General features: G+C 37.1%; 1 protein-coding gene and 1 pseudogene across 4 annotated transcripts in view; both read left to right on the forward strand.

The window, feature by feature from the left end:
- Positions 1-27,166, forward strand: part of BCAS3 (BCAS3 microtubule associated cell migration factor) — a 714,356-nt gene that overhangs the window by 175,103 nt on the left and 512,087 nt on the right. For all 4 annotated transcript variants that reach the window (XM_030828111.1, XM_030828114.1, XM_030828113.1 and 1 more), the window contains exon 8: positions 24,025-24,132. In XM_030828111.1, coding sequence (XP_030683971.1) covers positions 24,025-24,132 — 108 coding nt within the window. The remainder of the gene's footprint in view (positions 1-24,024; positions 24,133-27,166) is intronic.
- On the forward strand, positions 6,245-6,786 carry LOC100590591 (annotated as a pseudogene).

The following is a 27,166-nucleotide window of genomic DNA, read 5'->3' on the forward strand; positions in this document are numbered from 1 at the left end:
TGTGCCATTGCACTCCAGCCTGGGCAACAAGAGGGAGACTCCATCTCTAAATAAATAAATAAATAAATAACCCCAACAAACAAACAAAAACCTGAGTCCATCTTGTGAAGGTCTTTATTTGCATAGATAAAAGTTTGAACTTCATGGCAGTGGTATGTCATTGAAAGCTTTAGAAACAGGAATTAAATGATTAGAGAGAATTGTTTAGGGAGATTACTGTGACAACGTGGATTTTTAAGTTGTAATGTTTGAGTGTGATATAATAAAACAGATCACAAGGGATAAATTCCCATTGCTTAATGATCCTTAACAGTGGCCACTGCTCATTACACTCTGTTTCCAAACATCTTGTTTTCCCTTCAGTTCTGTTGGTTTCTGCTTCATTCTAAAACATTTATTGACGGTAAACTATGTCTAAGCACATGCCTGGGCATGCAAAATGAATAATATACTATTATTGGCTTAAACAAGATCACAATCTGATGGAGACTTAAAAACAAAGTATAAAAAATTTTGAAAATGTTACTGTTCCTAGAGGTTCCACCCTGTGTTCTATTCTCTTGGTTACATACTCCCTTTCTACTTCTTTCTTTCTCTTTTCTTTTTCCTTTTTTTTTTTTCTCTCTCTCTCTCTTTTTCACAAAGTCTCACTTTGTCATAGCTCACTGCAACCTTGAACTCCTGGGCTCAAGTGATTCTCCCACCTCAGCCTTCTGAGAAGCTGGGCCCACAGGTATGTACCACTGCACATGGCTAATTTTTTTTTTTTTTTTTTTTTTTTTTGAGACTTAGTCTCACTGTCACTCAGGCTGGAGTGCAGTGGTGACATCTCGGCTCACTGCAGCCCCAACCTTCCAGGCTCAAGCGATCCTCCCACCTCAGTCTCCTGAGTAGTTGGGACTGTAGACGTGCACCACCATGCCCAATTAATTTTTAAATTTTTTTGTAGAAAGGAGGTCTTGCTTTGTTGGGCAGACTGGTCTCAAACTCCTGGGCTCAAGTGATCCTCCTGCCTTGATCTCCCAAAGAGTTGGGATTACAGGCATGAGCCACCGCACCTAGCCCCGTTCTACTTTATCATTTTTTTCAATCAGGATCAGGTATATTACTTATGTCAAAAGTCCTTTTTTATTAGTATGGTTGCATATGTATACACAGGCATCCCCACTTACTTCCTGTTTTGTTTAATAGCATCACCAAGTTCTCATTCAGATTGGCTCAAAACCTCAATGTTGAAATAATCTGTACTCAGCTGTTACTGGGTATTATATAAATGTCAAGTTCCTATTAGCTGATGGTGTTTGTGAGTTGTTCTATATGGTTTTTTTTTGTCTAGTCTTTCTATCAGTTGTCGAGAGAAGAAGGTTGAAGTCTTTCCTATTATAATTGTGGATTTGTCTATTTTTCCTTTCAGCTCTACCCATTTTTACTTCAGATAACTTCCAGCTCTGTTGTTCAATATATATACATTTAGGGTTGCTGTGTCTTCTTGATGTATTGACCCTTCTGTCTTTATTTTCCTCTCTGTCTCTGCTTATTTTCTTAGCTCCAAAGTCTACTTTATCTGATACGAATCTTGACAGCCTCCCTCCCTCCCTCCCTCCCTCCCTCCCTTCCTTCCTTCATTCCTTTCCTTCTTCTCTCCCTCCCTCTCTTTCTCTCTTTTTGTTGAGGTGACTTTACGTAATATAAAAGTTACCATTTTAAAGTATACAATTCAGCAGCATTTAGCACATTTGCAGTGTTGTATCACCACAACCACTAGTTGCAGAACATTTTATTCACATCGAAAGAAAGCCCCATACCCGTTAAATAGCCCCTCCCCATTTCCTCCTTCCTCCAGCCACTGGCAACCAACAATCTGCCTTCTGTCTCTGTGGATTGACCTGTTCTGGGTATTTCATATAACTGGATTCACGCAATATGTGACCTTTTGTTTTTGACTTCTTTCACTTAGCATAATGTTTGGGAGGTTCATCCAGGCCCTAGCGTGTGTCAGTACCTCATCCCTTTTTATGGCCGAATAATATTACATTGTATGTGTACACTACAATTTGTTTATCCATTCATCTGTTGAGAGACGTATGGGTGTTTCTACTTTGTGATTATGACGAAAATGCTACTATGAACATTCATGTAGACGTTTTTGTGTGAACATATGCTTGCTTCCTCTTGGGTATATACCTAGGAGTAGAATTGCTGGGTCATATGATAATTCTATGTTTAACTTTTTGAGGAACTGCCAAGCTGTTTTCCACAGGAGATGTACCGTTTTATATTCCTACCAGCAGTGGACCAGGGTTCCAATTTCTTCATATTCTTACCAGTACTTGTTATTTTCTGATTTTAATTTTTAAATTATGACCAACCTAGTGGTTGTAAAGTTATATTTCATTGTGAATTTGATTTGCATTATCCTAATGACTAATGATGTTGAGCATCCTTTGTGCACATGTTGACCATTTGTGTATCTTCTTTGGAAAAATGTCTATTCAATTCCTTTGCCCACTTTTTTTTTTCCCATTGGAATGTTTGGCTTCTTGTTGAATTATAAAAATTAACAATATATTCAGGATACTAGACCCTTATCTGATATATTATTTACAAATATTTTCTCACATTTTGTGGTTTTCTTTTTACTTTCTTAATAATGTCCTTTGTTCCACAGAAGTTTTAAAATATTGATGTAATCTGATTTATCTGTTCATTCATTTGTTGCTTATACTTTTGGTATCATATCTAAGAATCAATTGCCAAATTCAAGGTCAGGAAGATTTACCTATTTGTTTGCCCCTAAGAGTTTTATATTTGGGTCATTAGAACTATTTTGAGTTGGGGGCTAGGGTTTCCCTTCATTCTTTTGCAGAGAAATATCTACTTGTCCCAACATAATTTACTGAAGAGACTGTCCTTTCCCCATTGAGTAGACTTGGCAGCTTTTTCAAAAGTTAATTCATCATTAATTTATTTCTGGACTCTGAATTCTGTTTCATTTTTGGAATGTCTAATGCCTAGTATGTCTAATACTAGGCCAGTTTCACAGTATTTTGATAACCCTAGTTTTGTTGTAAGTTTCAAAATGTGAGTCCTCCAAATTTGTTCTTTTCCAACTTTGTTTTGGCTGTTTCGTGCAACTTGTACTTATTACATTTGCGTTTAGGATTGGATTACTCATTTCTGCAAAAAAGGCCATTGGAATTTCGATAGATATTGTATTGCTGTTATAAATGGAACTGTTTTCTTCATTTGTCTTTTGGATTGTTCATTGCTAGATTTCATGTGTTGATCCTGCAACTTTGTTGAATTTATCAGTTCTAGTACTTTTATAGATTATCTGGAATTTTCTATATATATAAGAATATGTTATCTGTGAATAGATACCTTTTATTTCTTTTTATTGCCTAATTGCTTTGCATAGATCTTTCAGTACGGTGTTGAATAACAGTGGGCATCCTTGTCTTGTTCCTGATGTTAGGGGGAAAACTTTCAGTTTTTCTTTACTGAATATGGTGTTAACTGTGGGTTTTTCATGAGCCATTTATCATGTTTTCAAGTTTCCTTCTTTCTTTTTTTTTTAAGTCAGGGTCTTGCTCTGTCACCCAGGCTGGAGTGCAGTGGCATGATCATAGCTCATTGCAGCCTTGACCTCCCGGGCTCAAGCAGTCCTCTGGCTTCAGCCCCCTGAGTAGCTGGGACTACAAAAAAAAAAAAAAAAAAGTACTCTGGTATTAGCAGATTGGCTTTAAACCGGGGCAGTCCTTGAATGTGTAGTAATGCCATCTACAGCTCTGCCTTAGTCTTCACTTCCCACTTGAGATGAGCCAGAGGCTCAGCCAGAGATGCAAAACGAGAGTCCTTGCTGTGTTTCTTTGAGCAAATGTTTGGCCCTGTGTATGAGTGTTTTAGTTTTTATTCCCCAATATATTAGCCAGCGTATATAAACACAGATAGACACATAGATACACACAAAACCATTTTAAGGAATTGGTTTGTGTGATTTGGGGGTACAGCATGTAAGAACTAGGCCAGGCTAGCAAGCTGGGAGGCTAGAAACTGTCAGAGAAGGATTGATGCTGCAGTCTTGAGACAGAATTTTTTTGAAATAACATGTAATTTCACAAATTGAATCTCTGTGTTCAGTTTTTTTTTTTTTAAATCTGCTGTCCTCCTTTTAAATTTCTTTATTCATTTCCTTTTAATTCTGGAAAATGTTTGTACTATACTTCACAAATTCAGTTTTCGGCATGAACTAGTCTATTTATAGCTCCATGTACACTTTCTGTTTTTACTACTTTTTTGTGGAGGGGTAGTGTGCAGAGGAGAGTAATGGACTTGGTTGGGTGTTTATTATTTGCTTGAAGATGGTATGTTTTCTGTATTCTTATGAAGAAAATAAGACTTATTTTTTCTCCCACAATTAAAAAAAGTTTATAAAGAGATTTTCTCTCAAGGAAAGCTATTATTCTAACTTGTAGCTCAGGTTCAACAGCAGTGGTGCCTAGTACTGGTTTTTAACAAATATCAGGCCGGGCACAGTGGCTCATGCTTGTAATCCCAGCACTTTGAGAGGTGTATAGAAGAATTGAGTGAAAAGTACAGTGTTCTTCTTTCTTCTTCCTTTTCCTCCTCCTGTTCCTCCTTTCTTCTTTCTTCTTGACAGGCTCTCACTCTGTTACTGGAGTACAGTGGCACAATCATAGCTCATTGCAGTCTTGAACTCCTGGGCTGAAGTGATCCTTCTGCCTCAACCTCCCAAGTAGCTGGGACTACAGGCGTGCTACCATGCCTTGCTGATTTTTTATTTTTTGTAGAGATAGGGTCTTGCTACATTGCCTAGGATGGTCTTGAACTTCTGGGCTCAAGCAATCGTCTCACCTTGGCCTCCAAAAGTGCCGGGATTAGAGACGGAACCCACTGTACTTGGTGCCTGGACTCCCTTATTCTTTGATACCTCCACTTTCTCCCATCATTAACACATTAAATTAGTGTGTCTAGTACATTTGTTTCAGTTGATGTGCTGATATTGATACAACTAATATCCCTAGTTTATATTAAGTTTCACCCCTTGAGTTGTACATTGTGTGGCATTTGAGAAATGTGTGATGCTGTGTCCCCACTATTACAGTATCATAAAGATAGTTCCCCTGTCCTGAGAATTCCTTGTACTCTCCTTGTTCATCCTTTTTTCCCTCCCCCTAACTCCTGGCACCACTGATTTTTTTTTTTTTTTTTTTTTTTTTTTGAGATGGAGTTTTTGCTCTTGTTGCCCAGGTTGGAGTGCAATGGCACGATCTCAGCTCGCTGCAACCTCTGCCTCCTCAGTTCAAACGATTCTTCTGTCTCAGACTCCTGAGAAGCTGGGATTACAGGCACCCACCACCACATCCAGCTAATTTTTGTATTTTTAGTAGAGACGGGATTTCATCATATTGGTCAGGCTGGTCTCGAACTCCTGACCTCAGGTGATCTGCCTGCCTCGGCCTCTCAAAGTGCTTGGATTAGAGGCGTGAGCCACTGCGCCTGGCCAATTTTAGACCTTTTCTGACAAGCTTCTTTTACTTAGCAATATGCATTCAGGGTTTCCTCATTTCTTTTTCTGGCTTGATGGCTCATTTCTTTTTGTTGCTGAATAATATTTTTACTAGCAACAAAGAATGAAATACTTAAGTGTAAAACAAGCAAAAGATCTATATGAGTAAAACAACAAAATACTGATACATGAAATAAAAAAATGTAAATGTCATCTCTTCCTAAGTTGATCTACGCATTCAGTGCAGTTCCTATAAAAATACAAGCAAGTTATTTTGTGGATATGTACTAAGTAATTCTAAAGTTTGTATGGAAAGGCAATGCTCCTAGAAGATAACATAGAAAATCTAGGTGACCTTGAGTTTTGGCGATGACCTCTTAAGTACAACACCGAAAGCACAATCATAAAGGAAAAAATCAGTAAGTTGGGCTTTATTAAAATTAAAAACTTTTGCTCCGTGAAAGATTAAGAGATTGAGAAGATGGGCTGCAGATGGTGAGGAAATATTGGTGAAAGACACGTCTGACTAAAGAACTAAAAAACTCTTAAAACTGAACAGTAAGAAAATGAACAGTCCTATTAAAAAATGAGCAAAAGGGTATCAGCAGCTCGGGCTGCTGGAGGAGTGGCAGCAGCCAGGCAGCCCAGCTTCGCAAAGGCTCTCAGCATGCTGCGGCCCGCAGGCACCCGGCACACGCCCTCCCCGCCGCCAGGATGCCCAAGAGGAAGGTCACCTCCACTGAAGGGGCCGCCAAGGAAGAGGCCAAGAGGAGATTGCCGCGGTTGTCAGCTAAACTTGCTCCTGCAAAAGTGGAAGCGAAGCCGAAAAAGGCAGCAGGAAAGCATTGAAACCACCATCTGTAAAGCTCTACATGTTCTTCACGGGATGATTAATTTCTACCCAAAACTTAGGTTAAAGCTTCAAACAAAGAAGTACAAACAAAAGGGCAAAGGTACAAACAAAAGGGCAAAGGTACAAACACAAAGTACAAACAAAAGGGCAAAGGGGAGCAAAGGGAAAACAGGCTGAAAGAAACTAAAGAAGATTTACCTGCAGAAAAGGGGAAAATGAAAACTGAGGGGAGTCCAGCCTCTGATGAAGCAGGAGAGAAAGAAGCCAAGTCTAATTAATACCATATACCATGTCTTATCAGTGGTCCCTGTCTCCCTTCTTGTACAATCCAGAGGAATATTTTTATCAACTATTTTGTAAATGCAAGTTTTTTAGTAGCTCTAGAAACATTTTTAAGAAGGAGGGAATCTCACCTCATCCCATTTTTTAAGTGTAAATGCTTTTTTTTAAGAGGCAAAATCATTTGCTGGTTGTTTATTTTTTGGTACAACCAGAAAATAGTGTGGGATATTGAATTATGGGAAGCTTTGACTGTCTTGGGTGTCAGCTTAACATTTCATAGATGGGGGTTAGTTTTCATATCCTATAATACAAAGCATATTAAATGGCAATATGGAGTCAGTCCTGCATTTAATGTCTTGAACATTTTAAATTACTTCTATTCCCATGGGTTTTTTTTTATATACTTTAATTTTTAGGGTACGTGTGCACAATGTGCAGGTTAGTTACATATGTATACGTGTGCCATGTTGGTGTGCTGCACCCATGTTGTTTTTTAGTAGAATTGTTTCCTAAAGTAAACCACTCTTTGATCATGGCTCTCCCTGTCAGAATTGTGTCCACTCTGTAACTTCTTTGGTTGTGGTTGTCCTGTTTTCCTAATAACTTTGTTACTGTGCTGTGAAAGACTAAAAAATTGAATATGTAGTATACATGCTATTCATTTGTGAATTGGTGGGATGTATGTAACAGCTTATCAAATTGTGAAGATACTGGTACTTGATAGCCTCTTAAGGAAAATTTGCTTCCAAATTTAAGCTGGAAAGTTACTGGAATAACTTTAAAAAAGAATTACAATACATGGCTTTTTAGATATTTGTTATGTATGTTAAGAATTGTGTACAAATTGAAATGTCTGTACTGATCCTCAACCAATAAAATCTCGATTATGAATGAAAAAAAGAGCAAAAACATGACCAAAGAAGATACAATGGCAAATAAGCATATGAAAGATGCTCAATAATGTATGTGATTGGGGAATTGCAAATTAAAAATAACAATTGGATACCACAGTTTTAAAGGGCTAAAAGCTCTAACATTGACAATACCAGATGCTGAGAAGAGGTGGAATAACAGGAATGCTCATTTATTGCTAGTGGGACTGCAAAATTGTACAGCTACTTTCAAATACAATTTGGCAGTTGCCTACAAAACTAAACATACTCATACCATAAGATTAACCAATTGCCCTCCTTGGTATTTACTCGAATGAGTTGAAACTTATGTCCTCACAAAAACCTGCACAAAGATGCGTATAGCAACTTTATTCATAATGGCCAGAACTTGAATACAACCAAGATGTCTTTCACCATGCAAATGGGTAAACATTGGTACATCCTGTGAGTGGAATGTCATTCAGTGCTAAAAAGAAATGAGGTATCAAGCCCTGAAAAGACATGGAGGAATGAATGCATATTACTCCGTAAAAGAAGTCAATCTGATAATCATACTGTATGATTCTAACTATATGATGAAACTGTAGAGACATTAAGTTGAAAATTTTTTTTTTAACTTCTCATCTCTTTTTTGATTAGTTCTCCTTTTATTCACGTTTGTTTGTAGAGGAAAACATTTTAATCATAGCATTAATTCACTCAGAAAAATTATGTAAAATGACTTATAAATTTAGTTGTGAACTATACATGGAAGCTTATTTCAAAATAATATGTTTGAATTCAAATGCTAGTGTTTAGAAATCTATTTAGTAACTGGTAATTTGACTGAATTGAACCATGTCATTATTATTTATTGACTGCCATTCAAAATAACCTTTTTTATTTTTACACATTTACTAGAGAAAAATAGGAAACTTAGATAAACATTCTTTCAGCTTGAGATAATCATGAGATAGTCACTAGTAACGTTTTTATATCTAGCCTTCCAAATAGATATGTAGTCAGATATATGCATTTCCTCTAAAATATAAGTTCCATGAGGCCATAAGTGGGCAATTGAATGGATGAATGCATATTTAACAGACTTAAATTAAAATCTACACACAATTTTAAACATACTGTTTTCTCATAAAATATTTTTTATTAAGTATATGCCTATCACATACTTTTTTTTATCCATGTTGTAGCATGTATAAACACCTCATTCCTTTTTATTGCTGAATAATATTCCATTGAATGGATATCTCACTTTTTTGTAAGTTTTTTTTTTTATACTTTAATTTCTAGGGTACATGTGCACAATGTGCAGATTTGTTACATATGTATATATGTGCCATGTTGGTGTGCTGCACCCATTAACTCGTCTTTTACATTAGGTATATCTCCTAATGCTATCCCTCCCCCAGCCCCCAACCCCACGATAGGCCCCAGTGTGTGATGTTCCCCTTCCTGTGTCCAAGTATTCTCATTGTTCAGTTCCCACCTGAGTGAGAACATGCGGTGTTTGGTTTTTTGTCCTTGCGATAGTTTGCTGAGAATGATGGTTTCCAGCTTCATCCATGTCCCCACAAAGGACATGAACTCATCCTTTTTCATGGCTGCATAGTATTCCATGGTATATATATGCCACATTTTCTTAATCCAGTCTATCATTGATGGACATTCGGGTTGGTTCCAAGTCTTTGCTATTGTGAATAGTGCCGCAATGAACATACATGTGCATGTGTCTTTATAGCAGCATGATTTATAATCCTTTGGGTATATACCCAGTAATGGGATGGCTGGGTCAAATGGTATTTCTAGTTCTAGATCCTTGAGGAATCGCCACACTGTCTTCCACAATGGTTGAACTATAAGAAAAAAAAACACCCCGTCAAAAAGTGGGCAAAGGATATGAACAGACACTTCTCAAAAGAAGACATTTATGCAGCCAACAGACACATGAAAAAATGCTCATCATCACTGGCCGTCAGAGAAATGCAAATCAAAACCACAGTGAGATACCATCTCACACCAGTTAGAATGGCGATCATTAAAAACTCGGGAAACAACAGGTGCTGGAGAGGATGTGGAGAAATAGGAACACTTTTTTTTTTTTTTTTTTTTTTTTTTTGAGACGGAGTCTCGCTCTGTCGCCCAGGCTGGAGTGCAGTGGCACAATCTCGGCTCACTGCAAGCTCCGCCTCCCGGGTTCACGCCATTCTCCTGCCTCAGCCTCTCCGAGTAGCTGGGACTACAGGCGCCCGCCACTACGCCCGGCTAATTTTTTTGTATTTTTAGTAGAGACCGGGTTTCACCGTGGTCTTGATCTCCTGACCTTGTGATCCGCCCGCCTCGGCCTCCCAAAGTGCTGGGATTACAAGCGTGAGCCACCGCGCCCAGCAATAGGAACACTTTTACACTGTTGGTGGGACTGTAAACTAGCTCAACCATTGTGATTAAGTTGAAAATTTATGTCCACACAGCCTGCACATGAATGTTTATAGCAGCTTTATTTATAATTGCAGCAAGTTGCCCTTCAGTAGATGAATGGATTAACAAACTGTGGTATATTCATAGAATGGATTGTTATTATTATTTTTCTTATTTATTTTCAGTGAGGTTTTGTGTGTGTGTGTGTGTGTGTGTGGAGTCTTGCTCTGTTGCCCAGGCTGGAGTGCAGTGGTGCAATCTCAGCTCACTGCAACCTCTGCCTCCCAGGTTCAAGCGATTCTCCTGCCTCAGCCTCCTGAGTATCTGGGATTACAGATGCGTGCCACCACGCCTGGCTAATTTTTGTATTTTTAGTAGAGACAGGGTTTCACCATGTTGGTCAGGTTGCTCTCGAACTCCTGACCTCGTGATCTACCCACCTTGGCCTCCCAAAATGTTGGGATTTTGGGTGTGAGCCACCGTGCCCAGAGAGTTTTTTGTTTGTTGTTTTTGTTTTTGTTTTGTTTTGTTTTTTTTAATCTTCCTACCTTCTTACTCTGGTGGTTCATGTGTTAGTTGCATGTGTAGTTTTATAAGAAACTGTTAGACTGTTGTCCAGGTGACTGTTCCGTTTTATATTCCCACCAGCAGTGTGTGAGTGATCCCATTTGTCTTTACCTTTTCCAGCATTTGTTGTCACTATTTTTAAATTTTTATCAGTTTTGATAGATGGGTAGTGGTATCTCATAGTGATTTTGTATTTTCTTTCTTTTTTTCCTTTGAGACAGGGTCTCACTTTGTCACCCAGCCTGGAGTGCAGTGGCACAATCACTGCTCACTGCAGCCTCAACCCCCTGGCCTCAAGTGATCCTCCCACCTCAGCCCCCAAAGTAGCTGGGACCACAGGTGCATGCCACTATGCCTAGCTACTTTTTGTATTTTTTTGTAAACAGGGTTTCACCATGTTGTCAAGGCTGGTCTCGAACTCCTCAGCTAAAGTGATCCCGCCTGCCTTGGCCTCCCACAGCGCTGGGATCACAGGTGTGAGCCGCCGTGCCTGGGCTGTTTTGTATTTTCTTTGTGGCTAATCATGCATCTATATAATCTCTTTCATGAAGTATTTCTGCTTATTTACTTTGTTAAAAGAAGGCCATCAGGAAGGTCGTGCCGGAGGTCAGCCGAAAGTATTTCTGATTCTCCTGGGATAATTACTTAATGATGCTATTTGCAAAAACTACCATCTTTTCCATTGCCTTTTAGAGCAAATGCCTATGACTCAATATTTGATTATTTAAGTTATAATGAAGACTCAACCTCCTAGTTTTTTATTAATGGAAGAAGGAGTAAGAAATTGTGTGGAGAATAGGTTGATAGGTTTTCAGAATTAGGGCCTGAATTTCAGACATATATTATATGAAAATCCAAAAAAGTTGTAGCTAAGTATGATTATTTTGGTTTGTCCAGTGCATTCCAAAATTATAGATAGAGGCTGGGTGCGGTGGCTCATGCCTGTATTCCCAGCACTTTCGGGGGCCAAGGCAAGTGGATTACATGAGGCCAGTAGTTTGAGACTAGCCTGGCCATCATTGTGAAACCCTGTCTCTACTGAAAATACAAAAAAATTAGCCAGGTGTGGTGTCGTGCATCTGTGGTTCCAGCTACACGGGAGGTTGAGGCATGAGAATCGCTTGAACCTGGGAGGCAGAGGTAGCAGTGAGCCAAGATCGAGCCACTGCACCCCAGCCTGGGCAATAGAGCGAGACTGTCTCCAAAAAAATTAAAAAAAAAATTATAGATTCATTTAGATGAAAATGTTTAGTGATTTCTTGTTGATTTTTGTCTTCTATATTTATAATATTTTTCCTTTTAAGAAATCTGGTGTAAATATTTTGTTTTATAGTTCATAATTACTTAATTTAGCCTTTTAATTTTCAATAAAAGAAGCATTTTTTGAAATTTGTTCTTTAAATAGTTTTAATTAACCCTCTTCACTGCAATGAATTCACTGTGTAAATTCCATACCTTTGGCTGTTGTAATATATAAAAACGAGGACCTTTTCCTCCCTAATAAAATCTTAATAACTTCCTTTATGGGTATGGGTCATATGTACAGTAGGTAACAGATTGTTCTGATAAAAAAAATTTCAACACACATGCTCAGTAACTCACTATAAAACAAGTTACTTAGATAAAGAAAAGGTCAGTTAAAGAGAATTTGCATTCATTTCTATTTTACATTTATCATGAATAGTGTAAAATGCATTTTTATGTGTATATATGGGATCCTGGGCACAAATTACAGAATTTTAAAGAAGCATTTATTAATAAAAATTGCATCCTTCCTTCCTTTCCTACAGCCTCTGATATTTGCTTACAGTAGATTCAGTTACATTCTAAACTTGGCTCTAAAAATTTCTTCTAGGAACTTCACCCCGCTTTATGCTATTAGGTTTATCTTTAAAGTCATAGCCCCATGTTTAAATGTCAAACACAAACCTTTAAAAATAATCCATTAGAGCTCTGTAGAAGTCACATGAAGACTGTATTCTGTGTAAAACTTCTTGTGGCACTGTTTTCTACACCATTTTTGGCTTGTACGATAGAAAATAAAAGCTTGTTTCATGTCTGTCTATTTTAGTATAACACCTTATGGGGCATGCATACTGATTATTTTATGGAAAGCACTCTCATCAGCCTGCCCATGAGGAAAATTAAGATTGTCTTGCTATGTTCCATGGAAATGGTCAAGGCTTTTCAAAGAGAAAACAGAGAACAAAAGAATATGTCGGGCGTGCACACAACTGTGTTATTGGCAGGAAACGTGCTGACTCCTTTGTGAATGTGTGAATTTGTGAAGACCCTGATTTTAAAGAATTATCTTTTCCTATTAGTTGTTGAATGAAAGGTTTTTCTCATATATAAATAGTTTCTAGTTCTGACAAATTTTGTTCAGTTATCTATAAACTGAGCTTTCATAACATTTGTTTTGTCTGTTTCTAATGAAGGCTTGTTGCAGGAAGAATCTCAGTTGTGACATTGTATGGATGATGCCAGTGAAGTGTTCGGAATTCCAGTATCTAGTGTGTTGTAGCCATAATGAGCTCCTAATTGAAGGCGACAGGCTGCTTTTTTCCCCTTCTAGTTGGTCAGGCAAAATGTTAGATTTCATTCATTATTAACTCATTCCTTATCAGCAGAGGACTAGATTAATTTGTAGGGAACATAAGTGATTTTTGCTTTGTGTCAGTTTTAGAGATTGAAGTTCAGGCTTATACAAGATTTTCTCCCACCTCTAGTTGTTCCAATTGTATGGATTTGTGTAACTACCATCATAATAATGATACACTAACATTTCTGTCACCCCAAAAGTTTCTCATGCCACTTTGTGCTCTATACCTTCCTTCTTTCCCTCTCTCTCTTGCAACACTGATTTGCTTCCTATTATTATAGTTGTGGCTGTTTTTTTTTTTTTTAACTTTTCATAGAAGGGACTCATATAGTGTGTAGACTTTTATGTATAGCTTCCCTACCCCCACAATCATGGTATTGAGATTCATTTTTGTTGTTTTATAGATAATTTCTTCTTTTTAAATGCTGAATACTTTTCATTGCATTAATATATAACTGTCCATTCACCTATTCATGGACATTTAATTGTTTCTAGGCTTTTTATTATGGATAATAAAATACCTAGTTGTGACATATGGAAATGTATGTTTAATTTTTTTACAAACTGGTAAACTATTTTTCAGAGTGACTGTACCGTTTTGCATCTCCAGCAGTAATGTGTGAGGGCTTCAATTAGTTTGCATTCTTGCCATAACTTTGTACTACTAGTTTTTAAAATTTTAGTCATTCTATTGGGTGTAGTGGTATCCATTAGTGGTTTCAACTTGCATTTCCCTGATAATTAAATATGTTGAACATCTTTTCATGTGCTTACTTGCTCTCTGTATATCTTCTTTAATCAAGTATCTTTAAACATATTATGGCCATTAAAAAACTGTATTCTTCTTTTTGCTTCTGCAACAGTTATCATAGAATTATGGTCATTTTATTTATTATGAACACCTTTATTTTTTATTTTTCATGCATGAAATCATTTATTTTAGAGCTAATGTAAGCTTAGCCCCACATTATAATGTTATAACATTAATTTTAATGCTGACATTAAAATTAAACATTAAAAGAGCATTGATACAGAAAATAAACATATGACTTAATATATACAAGAGAGTGAGCAGGAAAAACTTGATAAATAATTTTTTTTCCAACTTTTATTTTAGGTTCTGGGGGTATGTGTTCAGGTTTGTTACATCAGTAAATTGCATGTCACTGGAGTTTGGTGTACAGATTATTTTGTCACCCAGGTAGTGAGCATAGTACCCGATAGGTAGTGTTTTGATCCTTACTCTACTTCCACCCTCCTCCCACAAGTAGGCCCCGGTGTCTGTTGTCCCCTTCCTTGTGTCCATGTGTATTCATTGTTTAGCTTCCACTTATAAGTGAGAGCATTCTGTATTAGGTTTTCTGTTCCTGCATTAATTTGCTTAGGATAATGGCTTCCAGCTGCATTTATGTTGCTGCAAAGGACATGATTTTGTTCTTTTTTATGCTGTGTAGTATTCTGTGGTGTATATGTACCACTTTTTTTTTTTTTTTTGAGATGGAGTCTCGCTCCCGTCGCACAGACTGGAGTGCAGTGGTGCGATCTCAGCTCACTGCAACCTCCACCTCCCAGGTTCAAGCGATTCTCCTTCCTCAGCCTCCCGAGTAGCTGGGATTACAGGTGTGCATGACCACACCCAGCTAATTTTTGTATTTTTAGTAGAGATGGGGTTTCACCATGTTGGCCAGGGTCGTCTCAAACTCCTGACCTCAGGTGATCCACCTTCCTTGGCCTCCCAAAGTGCTGGAATTACAAGCATGAGCCACCACGCCCAGCCTATGTACCACATTTTAAAAATCCAGTCCTCTGTTGATGGGCATCTAGGTTGATTCCATGAGTTTGATATTGTGACTAATGCTGCAAAGAACATAGGAGTGCATGTGTCTTTATGGTACAATGATTGATATTCCTTTGGATATATATCCAATAATGGGATTGTCCTGTGTTGAATGGTAATTCTAAGTTCTTTGAGAAATCTCCAAACTGCTTTCCACAGTGGCTGAACTAATTTACATTCCCACCAGCAGTGTATAAGCATTCCCTTTTCTCCACAACCTCACCAGCATCTATTATTTTTTGGCTTTTTAGTAGTAGCCATTCTGACTGGTGCGAGAAGGCATCTGATTGTGGTTTTGATTTGCACCTCTCTAATGATTAGTGATGGGAGCATATTTTTCATATGCTTATTGGCTATGTGTATGTCTTCTATTGAGAAGTGTCTGTTCATGTCCTTTGCCCATTTTTTAAATGGGGTTGTTTCTTGCTTGTTGACTTACAGATTCTGTATATTAGACCTTTGTCAGATGCATAGTTCACAGATATTTTTCTGTCCTTCTGCAGATTGTCTGCTGTTGATAGTTTCTTGTGCTGTGCTGAAGCTCTTTAATTAAGTACCACTTGTCAATTTTTGTTGCAGTTGTTGGGATTGCTTTTGGAGTCTTCCTCATAAAATCTTTTCCAGGGCATGTGTCCAGAATGGTATTTCCTAGTTTTTTTTTTTCTAGAGTTTTTATAGCATTATGTTTTACATTTCAGTCTTTAATCCACCTTGAGTTGATTTTTGTATACAGTGGAAGATTTTCGTATATAGAGCCCAGTTTCAATCTTCTGCATATGGTTTGCCAGTAATCCCACCACCATTTATTGAATAGGGAGTTTTTTCCCTATTGCTTGTTATCGTCAACTTTGTCAAAGATTAGATGGTTGTAGGTGTGTGGCTTTATTTCTAGGTTCTCCAACCTGTTCCATTGGTCTATGTGTCTGTTTTTGTATCAGTACCATGCTATTTTGGTTACTGTAGCCTTGTAGTATAGTTGAAGTCAAGTAGTGCAATGCCTCCAGCTTTGTTCTTTTTGCCTAGGATTGCTTTTACTGTTCAGGCTCTTTTTTGGTTTCATATGAATTTTAGAATACTTTTTTTTCTAATTCTGTGAAAAATGCCTTTGGTAGTTTGATAGGAATAGCATTGAAACTGTAAGTTGCTTTGGGTAGTATGGACATTTTAATGATATTGAGTCTTCCTATCCATGAGCATGGAATGTTTTTCCATTTGCTTATGTCATCTCTGACTTTTTTCAGCAGCATTTTGTAATTCTCATTTTACAGGTCTTTTACCTTTCTGGTAAGCAGTATTCCTAGGTATTGTATTCCTTTTATGGCTATTGTGAATGAGATTACTTTCTTGATTTGGCTCTCAGCTGGGATATTATCGGTGTATAGACATGCTATTGATTTTTATACATTGATTTTATATCCTGAAACCTTGCTGGAGTTGTTTAACAAATCTAAGAGCCTTTGGACAGAGACTAAGAGTTTTCTAGGTATTGAATCATATCGTCTGCGACTAGAGATAGTTTAACTTCCTGTCTTACTATTTGGATGCCTTTTATTTCTTTCTCTTGGCTGATTGCTCTGGCTGGGACTTCCAGAACTGTGTTGAAGATGATTGGTGAGAGTAGGCGTCTTTGTCTTATTCTGGTTCTTAGGGGGAATGTTTCCAGTTTTTGCCTGTTTGGTATCATGTTGGCTGTGGGTTTGCCATAGATGGCTCTTATTATTTTGAGGTATGTTCCTTCAATATCTAGTTTATTGAAGGTTTTTAACATGAATATTGAATTTTATTGAAAGCCTTTTCTGCATCCCTTGAGATGATCATTTGTTTTTTTGTTTTTAGTTCTGTTTATATGATGAATCACATTTATTGTTTTGCATATGTTGAACTCAACTTGCATCCCAGGAATAAAGCTTACTTGATCATGGTGGATTAGCTTTTCTATGTGCTGCTGGATTTGATTTGCTAGTATTTTGTTGAGGAGCTTTGCATCTGTGTTCATCAGGGATATTGGCCTGAAGTTTTCTTTATTTGTTAATGTCTCTGCCAGGTTTTGGTATCAGAATGAGGCTGGCTTCGGCCGGGCGCGGTGGCTCATGCCTGTAATCCCAGCACTTTGGGAGGCTGAGGTGGGCGGATCATGAGGTCAGGAGATTGAGACCGTCCTGGCTAACATGATGAAACCTCGTCTCTACTAAAAATACAAAAAATTAGCTGCGCATGGTGGCGGGTGCCTGTAGTCCCAGCTACTCAGGAGGCTGAGGCAGGAGAATGGCGTGAACCCTGGAAGCAGAGCTTGCAGTAAGCCTAGATTGCGCTACTGCACTCCAGCTTGGGAGACAGGGAGACTCTGTCTCAAAACAAACAAACAAACAAACAAAAAACAGAATGATGCTGGCTTCATGGAATGAGTTAGGGGGAGTCCCTCATGCTCGACTTTTTATAATAATTTCAGTAGGATTGGTAGCAGCTTTTCTTTATACATCTGGTAGAATTTGGCTGTGAATTCATTTGGTCCAGGGCTTTTTCTCATTGGTAGGTTTTAAAAAATGACAGATACAATTTTGGCATTCATTATTGGTCTGTTCAGGGTTTTAATTTCTTCCTGATTCAATTTTGGGAGGTTGTTGTGTTTCTAGAAATTTATCCATTTCTCCTATGTTTCCTAGTTTCTGTGCATAGAGGTGGTAAAAAATGTGTTGCATGCATCATCATTGTTGAGTCATAAGATTTTCTTTTCTTTTTTCTTTTTTTCTGAGACAGGGTCTCACTCTGTTGCCCACACTGGAGTGTAGTGCTATGATCAGAGCTCACTGCATCCTCAAATTGCGCCTGCCTCAGCCTTTCTAGTAGCTGAGACTACAGGCGCATGCAGAATTTAAAAAGTATTTTGGACACAAACCCTTTGTCAGATATATATTTTGCATTTATTTTTTCATAATATGGCACTTGCCTTTTCATTTTTAATTTCTGTCTGTTAAACAGTAAACGTTTCACATTTTGATAAATTGTGTTTTGTCAATTATATCTATTTTCATGCATTTCTTTTTCTGTTTAGGAAATAGGTTACAAAGATTTTTCTCCTGTAGTTTGTCCTTGATGCATAGTTTTTGCTATTGTATTTTTAGACTTATGATCCATTTTGAGTTTGTTTTTGGAGCAATTTAATTTTTTTCATATAGAAATCTGAGTCTTTTGGCACCATTTGTTCCACAAATGATCTTTTCATCATTTAGTTATATTTTACCTTTGATGAAAATCAGTTGGCCATACAAATGTGAGTTTATTTCTCGACTCACTATTCTGTTTCCTTGAAATATTTGTGTATGCCTATACCAGTACCTTACTATCCTGACTATTGCAGCTTTATACGTCTTATACATGTATATCATTTGTATACATCCATACCTCAGAGATATTATATAGTGTAGGTTCAGTTCAAGATGACCTCAATAAGGCAAATTCCATAATAAAGCAAGTCACATGAATTTTTTGGTTTCCCAGTGCATATAAAAGTTATGTTTGGCTAGGCTCAGTGGCTCATTCCTGTATTTCCAGCACTTTGGGGAGGTAAGGTGGGAGGCTTGCTTGAAGCCAGGAGTTTAAGACCACCTTGGGCAACAAAGCAAGACACTGTCTAAAAAAATAAAATAAAATAAAAAAATTAGCTGAATGTGGTGGTGCACACCTGTAGCCCCAGCTACTCAGGATGCTGAGACTAGAGGATTGCTTGAGATCAGGAATTAGAGGCTACATTGAATTCCATTTCAGGTGACAGAGTGAGGCCCTGTATCTAAAACAAAAACAAAACCAAAAAAGGTATGTTTACCCTGTACTGTAGTCTCTTAAGTGTATAATGGCATTATGTCTAAAAAAAAAAATCAATGTACATACCTTAATTAAAAAGTACTTTATTGCTAAAAAATACTGATGATCTGATACTTCAGTGAATCATAATCTTTTTGCTGATGGAGAGTCCTGGTTACCCCTTACGGGGCTCTTTCCTGTTCAGTGTCATGAAACCAACACGTCGAACTGAAAGTGAGTGTCAGGCAGTGCAGGCTTTATTCAGTAGCCTTGGAATTGGAGAAGTGAGAACTTAGCTTAACTTCTCAGCTCCTGAGAAACCTGGATGTTACAGATATAGGGCATCTTTAATGAAGGGTTTGGGCATTAAGAGCCAGGAGAGGAATATGTTTTTCTTGGAAAGGGATGGAGATTTTCCTGGAATCAAGGAGCCACCTCTTTTCTCTGCTTTCCTGGTCTCTTCTGGTCTTTGTCATGGTGATTGTCAACTGTCATAGTGCTGATGGGAGTGTCACTTAGCATGGAAACTGGATTATAATGAAGCTAGAGGTTCTTCAGAGGTCGAGTAAGCTGCCATTGTGGATTTCATCAGCTTTAGCTAGTTTAGACCTAAGAAGGAACTTCTGACCACAGACATCCTGTTTCCTAAAAATAAATGGAGTTAAAGCTGACTAGGAATTTAGCCATATTACATAGGCATTGCATTGGCCAACAAAAATGGGGTAGGGATCCAGCTAAGTCATTTAGGCACTGCCATGGGTAGTATTAGGACCTTGCTCTGGATTAGGCTTTGGCTTAAGGGAATGTTGTGTTTAGTTTAATCTTCTATCTAAACCACTAAAACTTTCTCCATATCGGCAATAAGCCTGTTTCGCTCTCTTCTCATTCATGTGTTCACTGGAGTAGCACTTTTAATTTCTTCAAGAACTTTTTCTTTGTGTTCATGACTTGGTTATGTGGTGTAAGAGGTCTGGTTTTCTGCCTGTATCAGCTTTCAGTACGTCTTCCTTGCTAAGCTTCATCATTCCTAGCCTTTGATTTGAAATGAGAGATGTGCAACTCTTTATTTCAAATGAACACTTAGAGGCTATTGTAGGATTATTAATTGGTCTACTTTCAATATTGCTGTGTCTCAGTGATGAAGGAGGCCTGAGGAGAGGGAGAGAGACAGGAGGATAGCTGGTAGGTGGAGCTTTCAGAACACACTCATTTATTGATTAAATTTACTGTCTTCTATGGGTCCAGTTTGTGGTGCCCCAAAACAGTTACAATAGTAACATCAAAGATCACTGATCACAGATCATTCTAACAGATATAATAATAAATGAAAGAGTTCGAAGTATTATGAGAATTACCAAAATGTGATGGAGAGACACCATTTGAGCATGTGGTGTTATAAAAATGGCTTCAGTAGACTTCCTTGACACAGGGTTCCTGCAAACCTTCAATTTGTTAAAAAAAAAATGCAATATCTGTAAAGCACAGTAAAGTGAGGTGCAGTAAATTAGGTATGCTCGTGTGTAAGAATCATGTTAATTTGCATAAAGATTTTAAAGTTAGCTTGTCATTGTCTTTAAAAAGGCCTGGTAGGATTTTGATTGTGATTATTAAATACATAGATCAGTTCGGGGAGACTTGCCATCTTAAGAAAATTATAACTCCCAATCCAAGAACATGGTATTTACTATTATTTAGGTCTTTGATTTATTTTATCTGCATGTTATAGTTTTTAATATATAAATCTTGCATGTATTTTGTTAGACTTACATAGAATTATTTCATATTTTCATGCTATTGCAAATACTTTCAGTTTCAAATTGTTCATTTCTATACAAACACGATTGTATATGCAGACCTTGAATTCTGCAACCTTGGTAAAGTTCTAGTAGCTTTTTAAAGAGATTCTTTGGGATTTTTTATGTAGATAATGTTATCTATAAATAGATTATGTTATCTGTGATGGTTTTATTTCTACCTTGACAATCTGGATGTTTTAGATTTATTTATCTGTAATTATTGCACTGGGTAACATTTCTTATACAATGTTGAGTAGAAGTGATAAAAGCAGACAATTTTGCCTTGTTCTTGACTTTATGGGGAAGGCGTTTATTCTTATATCTGTAGATTTTTTTATAGGTGCACTTTATAAGGTAGAAGAAATTCTAATTATGGTTTGTTGAGTGTTTTTCTCTTGAAAAGGGTGTTGCATTTTTATTCCTAAAAATGCCATATCTACATCTTTCTAATGTAATAATCATAGTGGTTCCCCCCTTTTTTCTGTGAATATGGTGTATTACATTAATAGATATTTTGTAGTAAACCAGCCTTGCATTCCTGCAATAAAGTTCACTTGGTTTTGTATTGCTGGATTTTATTTGCTAATTTTTTTTTTTTGAGACAGAATTTTGCTCTTGTTGCCTAGGCTGGAGTACAATGATGCAATCTCGGCTCACTGCAACCTCTGCCTCCCAGTTTCAAGTGATTCTCCTGACTTAGCCTCCCGAGCAGCTGGGATTACAGACATGCACCACCACCCCTGGCTAATTTTTGCATTTTTAGTAGAGATGGGGTTTCTCCATGTTGGTCAGGCTGGTCTTGAACTCCCAACCTCAGGTGATCCGCCTGCCTCGGCCTCCCAAAGTGCTGAGATTACAGGCGTGAGCCACCGTGCCCAGCTATTTGCTAATATTTTCTTAATGAGTTTTGGGCGTATATTTATGAGACATATAGATATACAAGCATATATTTTATTTTCTTGCAATATATTTAGTTTTTGGATATGTGCTACTGACATTATAAAATATATTGGAAAGTGATTCTTCTACCTTACAAAAGAGTTTGTGTGTCATAGGTATAATTTTTTGTTTGAATAATTGATAGAGCTTACAGATGAAGGCATTTTTGAGGATTTTCTTTGCAAGAAGTTATGAATTCAATTTCCTTTTATATCGTGAGCTATTCAAATTATCTTTATGTGTAGGTTGGTTTTGGCACTCTGTACATTTTAAGGCATTTGTCTGTGTCATCAGAATATTTCCTATTTCCTTCATTATTTGTTCCTTCTTTATTACTTTTTTGAACACTTTGACTAGAGTTGAGTCTATTATCTTTAAAAATAACAAAGTTTTTGTTTTATTGATTTCCCCCTTTGCTTACTCATTTTATTTTAACAAATTCTTGTTGCATTTTTATTTCCTTATTCCTTATTTCTTTATTTCCTTTTATTGAATTTAACTAGCTCCTTGTGTAAAACTTTCTTAAATTGGAAACATTGATTTCTTTATCTGTCCCTCTGTCTAGAACACAGTTTTTTCTTTATTGTACCTTTACAATAAGTCTTATTATGTGGAATGCATTTCCACATACATTCTAGAATGAGATCTCATTTCTGGTATATTTTTGAGGAGGTTTTAAACTATCAATTTAGAGAATCTTTTAGGCTATGTTATTTTCTTTTACATAGGTTTTTTTGTTTTTGTTTTTTTTTTGAGACAATTTCACTCTGTCGTCCAGGTTGGAGTGCAGTAGCACAATCCTGGCTCACTGCAACTCCGCCTCCCAGGTTCAAGCAATTTTCCTGCTTCAGCCTCTCAAGTAGCTGGGATTACAGGTGCTTGCCACCATGCCCGGATAAGTTTTCTATTTTTAGTAGAGATGGGCTGTCACTGTGTTGGCCAGGCTGATCTGAAACTCCTGACCTCAAGTGATCTGCCCGTCTTGGCCTCCTAAAGTGCTGTGGTTACAGGCGTGAGCCACCACGCCTCCCCTATGTAGGTTTTTAAAAAACCATTTTATTATTTCTTGTGTAGATATATTATGAATCTTTCCTTAGATTTGTTCCAAGATAGTCAATGGTTTTGATATTTAATGTCATTTTATATGATTTAAAAAAAAATTTTACTAATTGTTTCTCAATTTATAAAAATATACCTGATGTTTGTATATTATACTTTTATCTAGTGACCTTGGTAAATCCATATATTCTAACAGTTGGTCTTTATTAGGAATTTGCGTCTGTGTGTGTATGCACAGATGATATATATTTCTGTGTACAGATTGGTATTTTTTGCTTTTATACAATCAAGTTTTTAGCAAATAATGACAGCTTTATTTCTTCCTTGTAGTAATTACTTTTCTTGGCTTATGCATAAGACCTTCCATACTGTGTTGAATAGAAGTTATGATAATGAGCATTTTTTCCTACATCCTGATTTTAGGGTCAGACCTTTTCATATTTTATGGGTGTTTGCTATTAGTTTTTTTTTTTTTTTTTTTTTTTTTTTTTGAGACGGAGTCTCGCTCTGTCGCCCAGGCTGGAGTGCAGTGGCGCAATCTTGGCTCACTGCAAGCTCTGCCTCCCGGGTTCACGCCATTCTCCTGCCTCAGCCTCTCCGAGTAGCTGGGACTACAGGCGCCCGCCACCACGCCCGGCTAATTTTTTTGTATTTTTAGTAGAGACGGGGTTTCACCGTGGTCTCGATCTCCTGACCTCGTGATCCGCCCGCCTCGGCCTCCCAAAGTGCTGGGATTACAGGCTTGAGCCACCGCGCCCGGCCTTGTTCATTAGTTTTAAGATTGGTACCCTTTATCATATTAAGGAAATGTTTCTTATCACGAATAGGCTTTGAAGTTTATTAGATTATTTTATGTATCTATTGGTGTAATCATACCATTTTTCTTTTCTTTCAGTTTTTTTTTTTTTTTTTTTGAGACAGATTCTTGCTCTGTCGCCCAGGCTGGAGTATAGTGATGCGATCTTGGCTCACTGCACCTTCCGCCTCCTAGGTTCAAGCGATTCTCCTGCCTCAGCCTCCCAGAGTAGTTGGGACTACAGGCACATGCCACCATGCCTGCCTAATTTTTGTATTTTTTTAGTGGGGACAGGATTTCACTATGTTGGCCAGGCTGGTCTCAAACTCCTTACCTCGTGATCCACCTGCCTCAGCCTCCCAAAGTGCTGGGATTACAGGCGTGAGCAACTGCGCTGGCCTAATCATATCATTTTTCTTCTGTGTAGTACTAATTTGGTGAGTGATATTTTTTCTTCACCAAATTTTGCATTCCTAACTTGTTGACATAAAATAAAGTATGTATTATGATCATTTCTGGGATAAGTTTTTAATCAATTTACTAATATCTTGTTAATCAGAGGTTTGAATATTGTGTTAATGAAAAAGTATAGAGGTTATTATTGGTCTTTCTTCTTTTTTAAAAAAATGACATTTTTCTTTCTTTTTTCTTTTTTAGCACAAGCCCACCGTACTGTTGTGTGGATCTGTATTCACTTCGTACTGGGGAGATGGTCAAGTCCATTCAGTTTAAGACACCTATTTATGATCTCCATTGCAATAAACGGTAAGGATTTTTTCATATGTTTCTTGTGTAAAAATAAGAAACATGCTCTCCTGGGCATGGAGAACTCTACCAGTTTCAATGACTAACTTAGATTTATTTTTAAAAATCTCAAGGAAACACCTTCTGAATTCTGTTCAGTGGAATAGCTCTAAGATTTCTTGATGAATATATTCAGACTTCTAGTCTTGATCCATTAGGGAATTGTGAATTCAGTTTAGTGGGATATAACAAGCATTTGTAAAACAAAATGGAAATGAATAGAAAGTATCTGAGCAAACTTAAAAAGGTTAAGTATTGTTTTGAGAAATCTTTTAATGTAGCTTTTTATATGTATTTTGTGTATGCTGATTTATGATGTGAAATGTAGTTTTGCTGGGAGAGCCCACCAAAATTTTTGAAAAGCATGTTCCTGAACTATAAAAAAATGCTTTAAAATATTTTTATTCCTTCACACTTCACAGTGGAGCTAAAATAGGGACTAGACTAATTTGTATCCTTTAAAATTTATTTCATTTAATTGCTGGGAAAATATTCAGATCTATCTTGAACTTCTATGTGACCTCTACTGCTAATGACAAATTAATCACAGAACATTAGAGGAGAAAGGAACCTTAGGAATCTTCTATCACTCAGCACTTTCCTGTTCCATTTAAGCAAACTGAAGCCTTGGGATGGTAAATATCTTGATCATTAGCTCTTACATGCCTCGTATAAATCTTCTGTGCCGTTAAAAAGCTAAACACCTGAAATATAGAAAATAAATTGTTTTCTGCCATTTCAATAAATTTAAGTGAAGCAAAAGACTCACAGGTTAGATTTTAAAGAGATGTTTTGAAACGTGACTCAGTAAGGTTGAATGTAGAAGGGAGGGCAAAGACATACTTAACAAATACAAATAAAAGGAAGGTGGGTTTTGATACTAATAAGAGAAATATTTGAATTCAAGCATAGAAAGATGAAAATTATAGGACGTAGGAAAAATACCCAATATATTATTGCTAGAATAATATGATTGTCCCGTGACACATCAGATTGGTCCGAAGGGTATAGAAGTGTTAAACAACATTTTTGAATGGGTAGGTCCTGCAGACATATTTAACCCTGAACTGTCCTTTGTGCTGTCACAAACTTGATTACATTTTATTTGGTCAAAAAGTAACATGAACACATTCTAAAAAGTACAGAGAAGATTTTTAGACCACTGCTTCCTTGTATTTCAATTACATAAATATACTAGAAGTCAAAAAACAACAACACAAAACTCTTTCTCTTATTTGCTTTCCTCTTTAATTTAAAATGTTTGCTCCATTTTAAAGAGGAAATCAAAACTGTAGTTGTATATCATCTGAAAATTAATCGCAAAATATAGTTGCTCAGTTGCTTAGGTACATTTAAAGGTTTCAGGTCCCCCACAGATAAATGTGGCCACCTATATCTGAATTGCTTCTCATTCTCCAAAAAGCATACATATCAATAAATGGAGCATATGAAATCACCTGTAGCCCATGCTTAATTCATAACTGCGCAAGAGTGAATACTACAACTAGAAATTTTGAATTTGAGGAAGGTAGAGCTTATTCAGGAGCCCTTGCAAGAGGTGATATGACAAGAGTGTATGATATGTCTGAAAGGAGACTATGGTGGGAATTTATTGGTGCAGAAGGGATGTAAGTAAACTATAGTTCACTCCCAGAAGCATAGGCTCTGTTGGAGACCTAGTAGTTTAAAGCACTAAGGGATCAAAAGGGTCTCGGGAAGTGTGCAGGAACAGATGTATCCTTGAAAATTCCTTCTGTCAGTATGGCAGGCAATTTTAAGGGTAATAAGTCTTCAAATAAATAAATGTAATAAAGAGAAGATATGTAAACCTTACTGAAACAAGATAGCAACACTGACTCAGAACATTTATCGCTCCCCCATTGTAACCCCCCAATAAAACAGTAATTTATAAAGTCTGATGCTAATGAAAATATAGATAAGTGTACCAATGCAACAGAATAGAATCTCAGATTAGACACACACAACCCTCTATGGACATGTGACTTATAAAGGTTCCGCTGCAGGTAAGTTTTTTCAGTAAGTATTGCTCCAGCACTCAGATATTGATACAGAAAAAACTCAAGTCTTGACTCCTAAACAAAAAAACGATGCCATGTGAATTCTGACTGTAACCATGAAAGATAATACCATTTATTTGTAGGAACATTTTCAATCACACATTCAATTTATTTTATATTTACAAGTCTGTTAAGGTTTTAAAGTTCTTTCTAGCACAAGTTTTGATAATTTGTCTTGATAATTTGTCCATTTATTAGTTTTGATAATTTATCAATAGTTTTGACAATGGTCTTCCCAGTCATTTGTCCATTAAGTCTTCTAATTTATTGAAATTAAGTTGTTGTAATATTCGTACATTGTTAATTTAATGACTGTAGGTTATCTAGTGGTGTAGGTAATTTATGAATTCTATTTTCTTTTCTTTTTGGGGGTTGGGAGGACTGGATCTCAGTCTGTCACCCAGGCTGGAGTGCAGTGGCACCATCACGGCTCACTGCATCCTTAAACTCCCAAGCTCAAGCAGTCCTCTTGACTCAGCCTCCCTGTAGCTGGAACTGCAGGCATGTGCCACCATGCCTGGCTAATTTTTTTAACCTTTTTTTTTGTAGAGACAAGGTCCCACTATGTTGTCCAGGCTGGTCTAGAACTCCTGGTTCAAGTGGTCCTCCTGCCTTGAGCTGGGATTAGAGGCATGAGCCACTGTGCCCAATCTCTCTATTTTCTTGATCAGTCTACCTAGAGATTTGGTTTTATTTCCAGCTGTAGGTTTATTTATAGGGAAGTAGTGTGGGGTATGTGTTGATTATTAAGTTCAGCAGTTTATTTTCTAGTTTGCCAACTTTTTTTTTTTTTTGCATAACCGGGCATTGTATTTAGTGAAGTCAATATGAAGATGGTTATGTATTTCCTTTTCAATTTGTTAAAAGAATAAATTATATTAGATGATTTCCCAGTGTTAAACCATTCTTACACCCTG

Source organism: Nomascus leucogenys, chromosome 14, assembly GCF_006542625.1.
Source record: "Nomascus leucogenys isolate Asia chromosome 14, Asia_NLE_v1, whole genome shotgun sequence".
In the NCBI taxonomy this organism is placed as follows: domain Eukaryota; kingdom Metazoa; phylum Chordata; class Mammalia; order Primates; family Hylobatidae; genus Nomascus; species Nomascus leucogenys.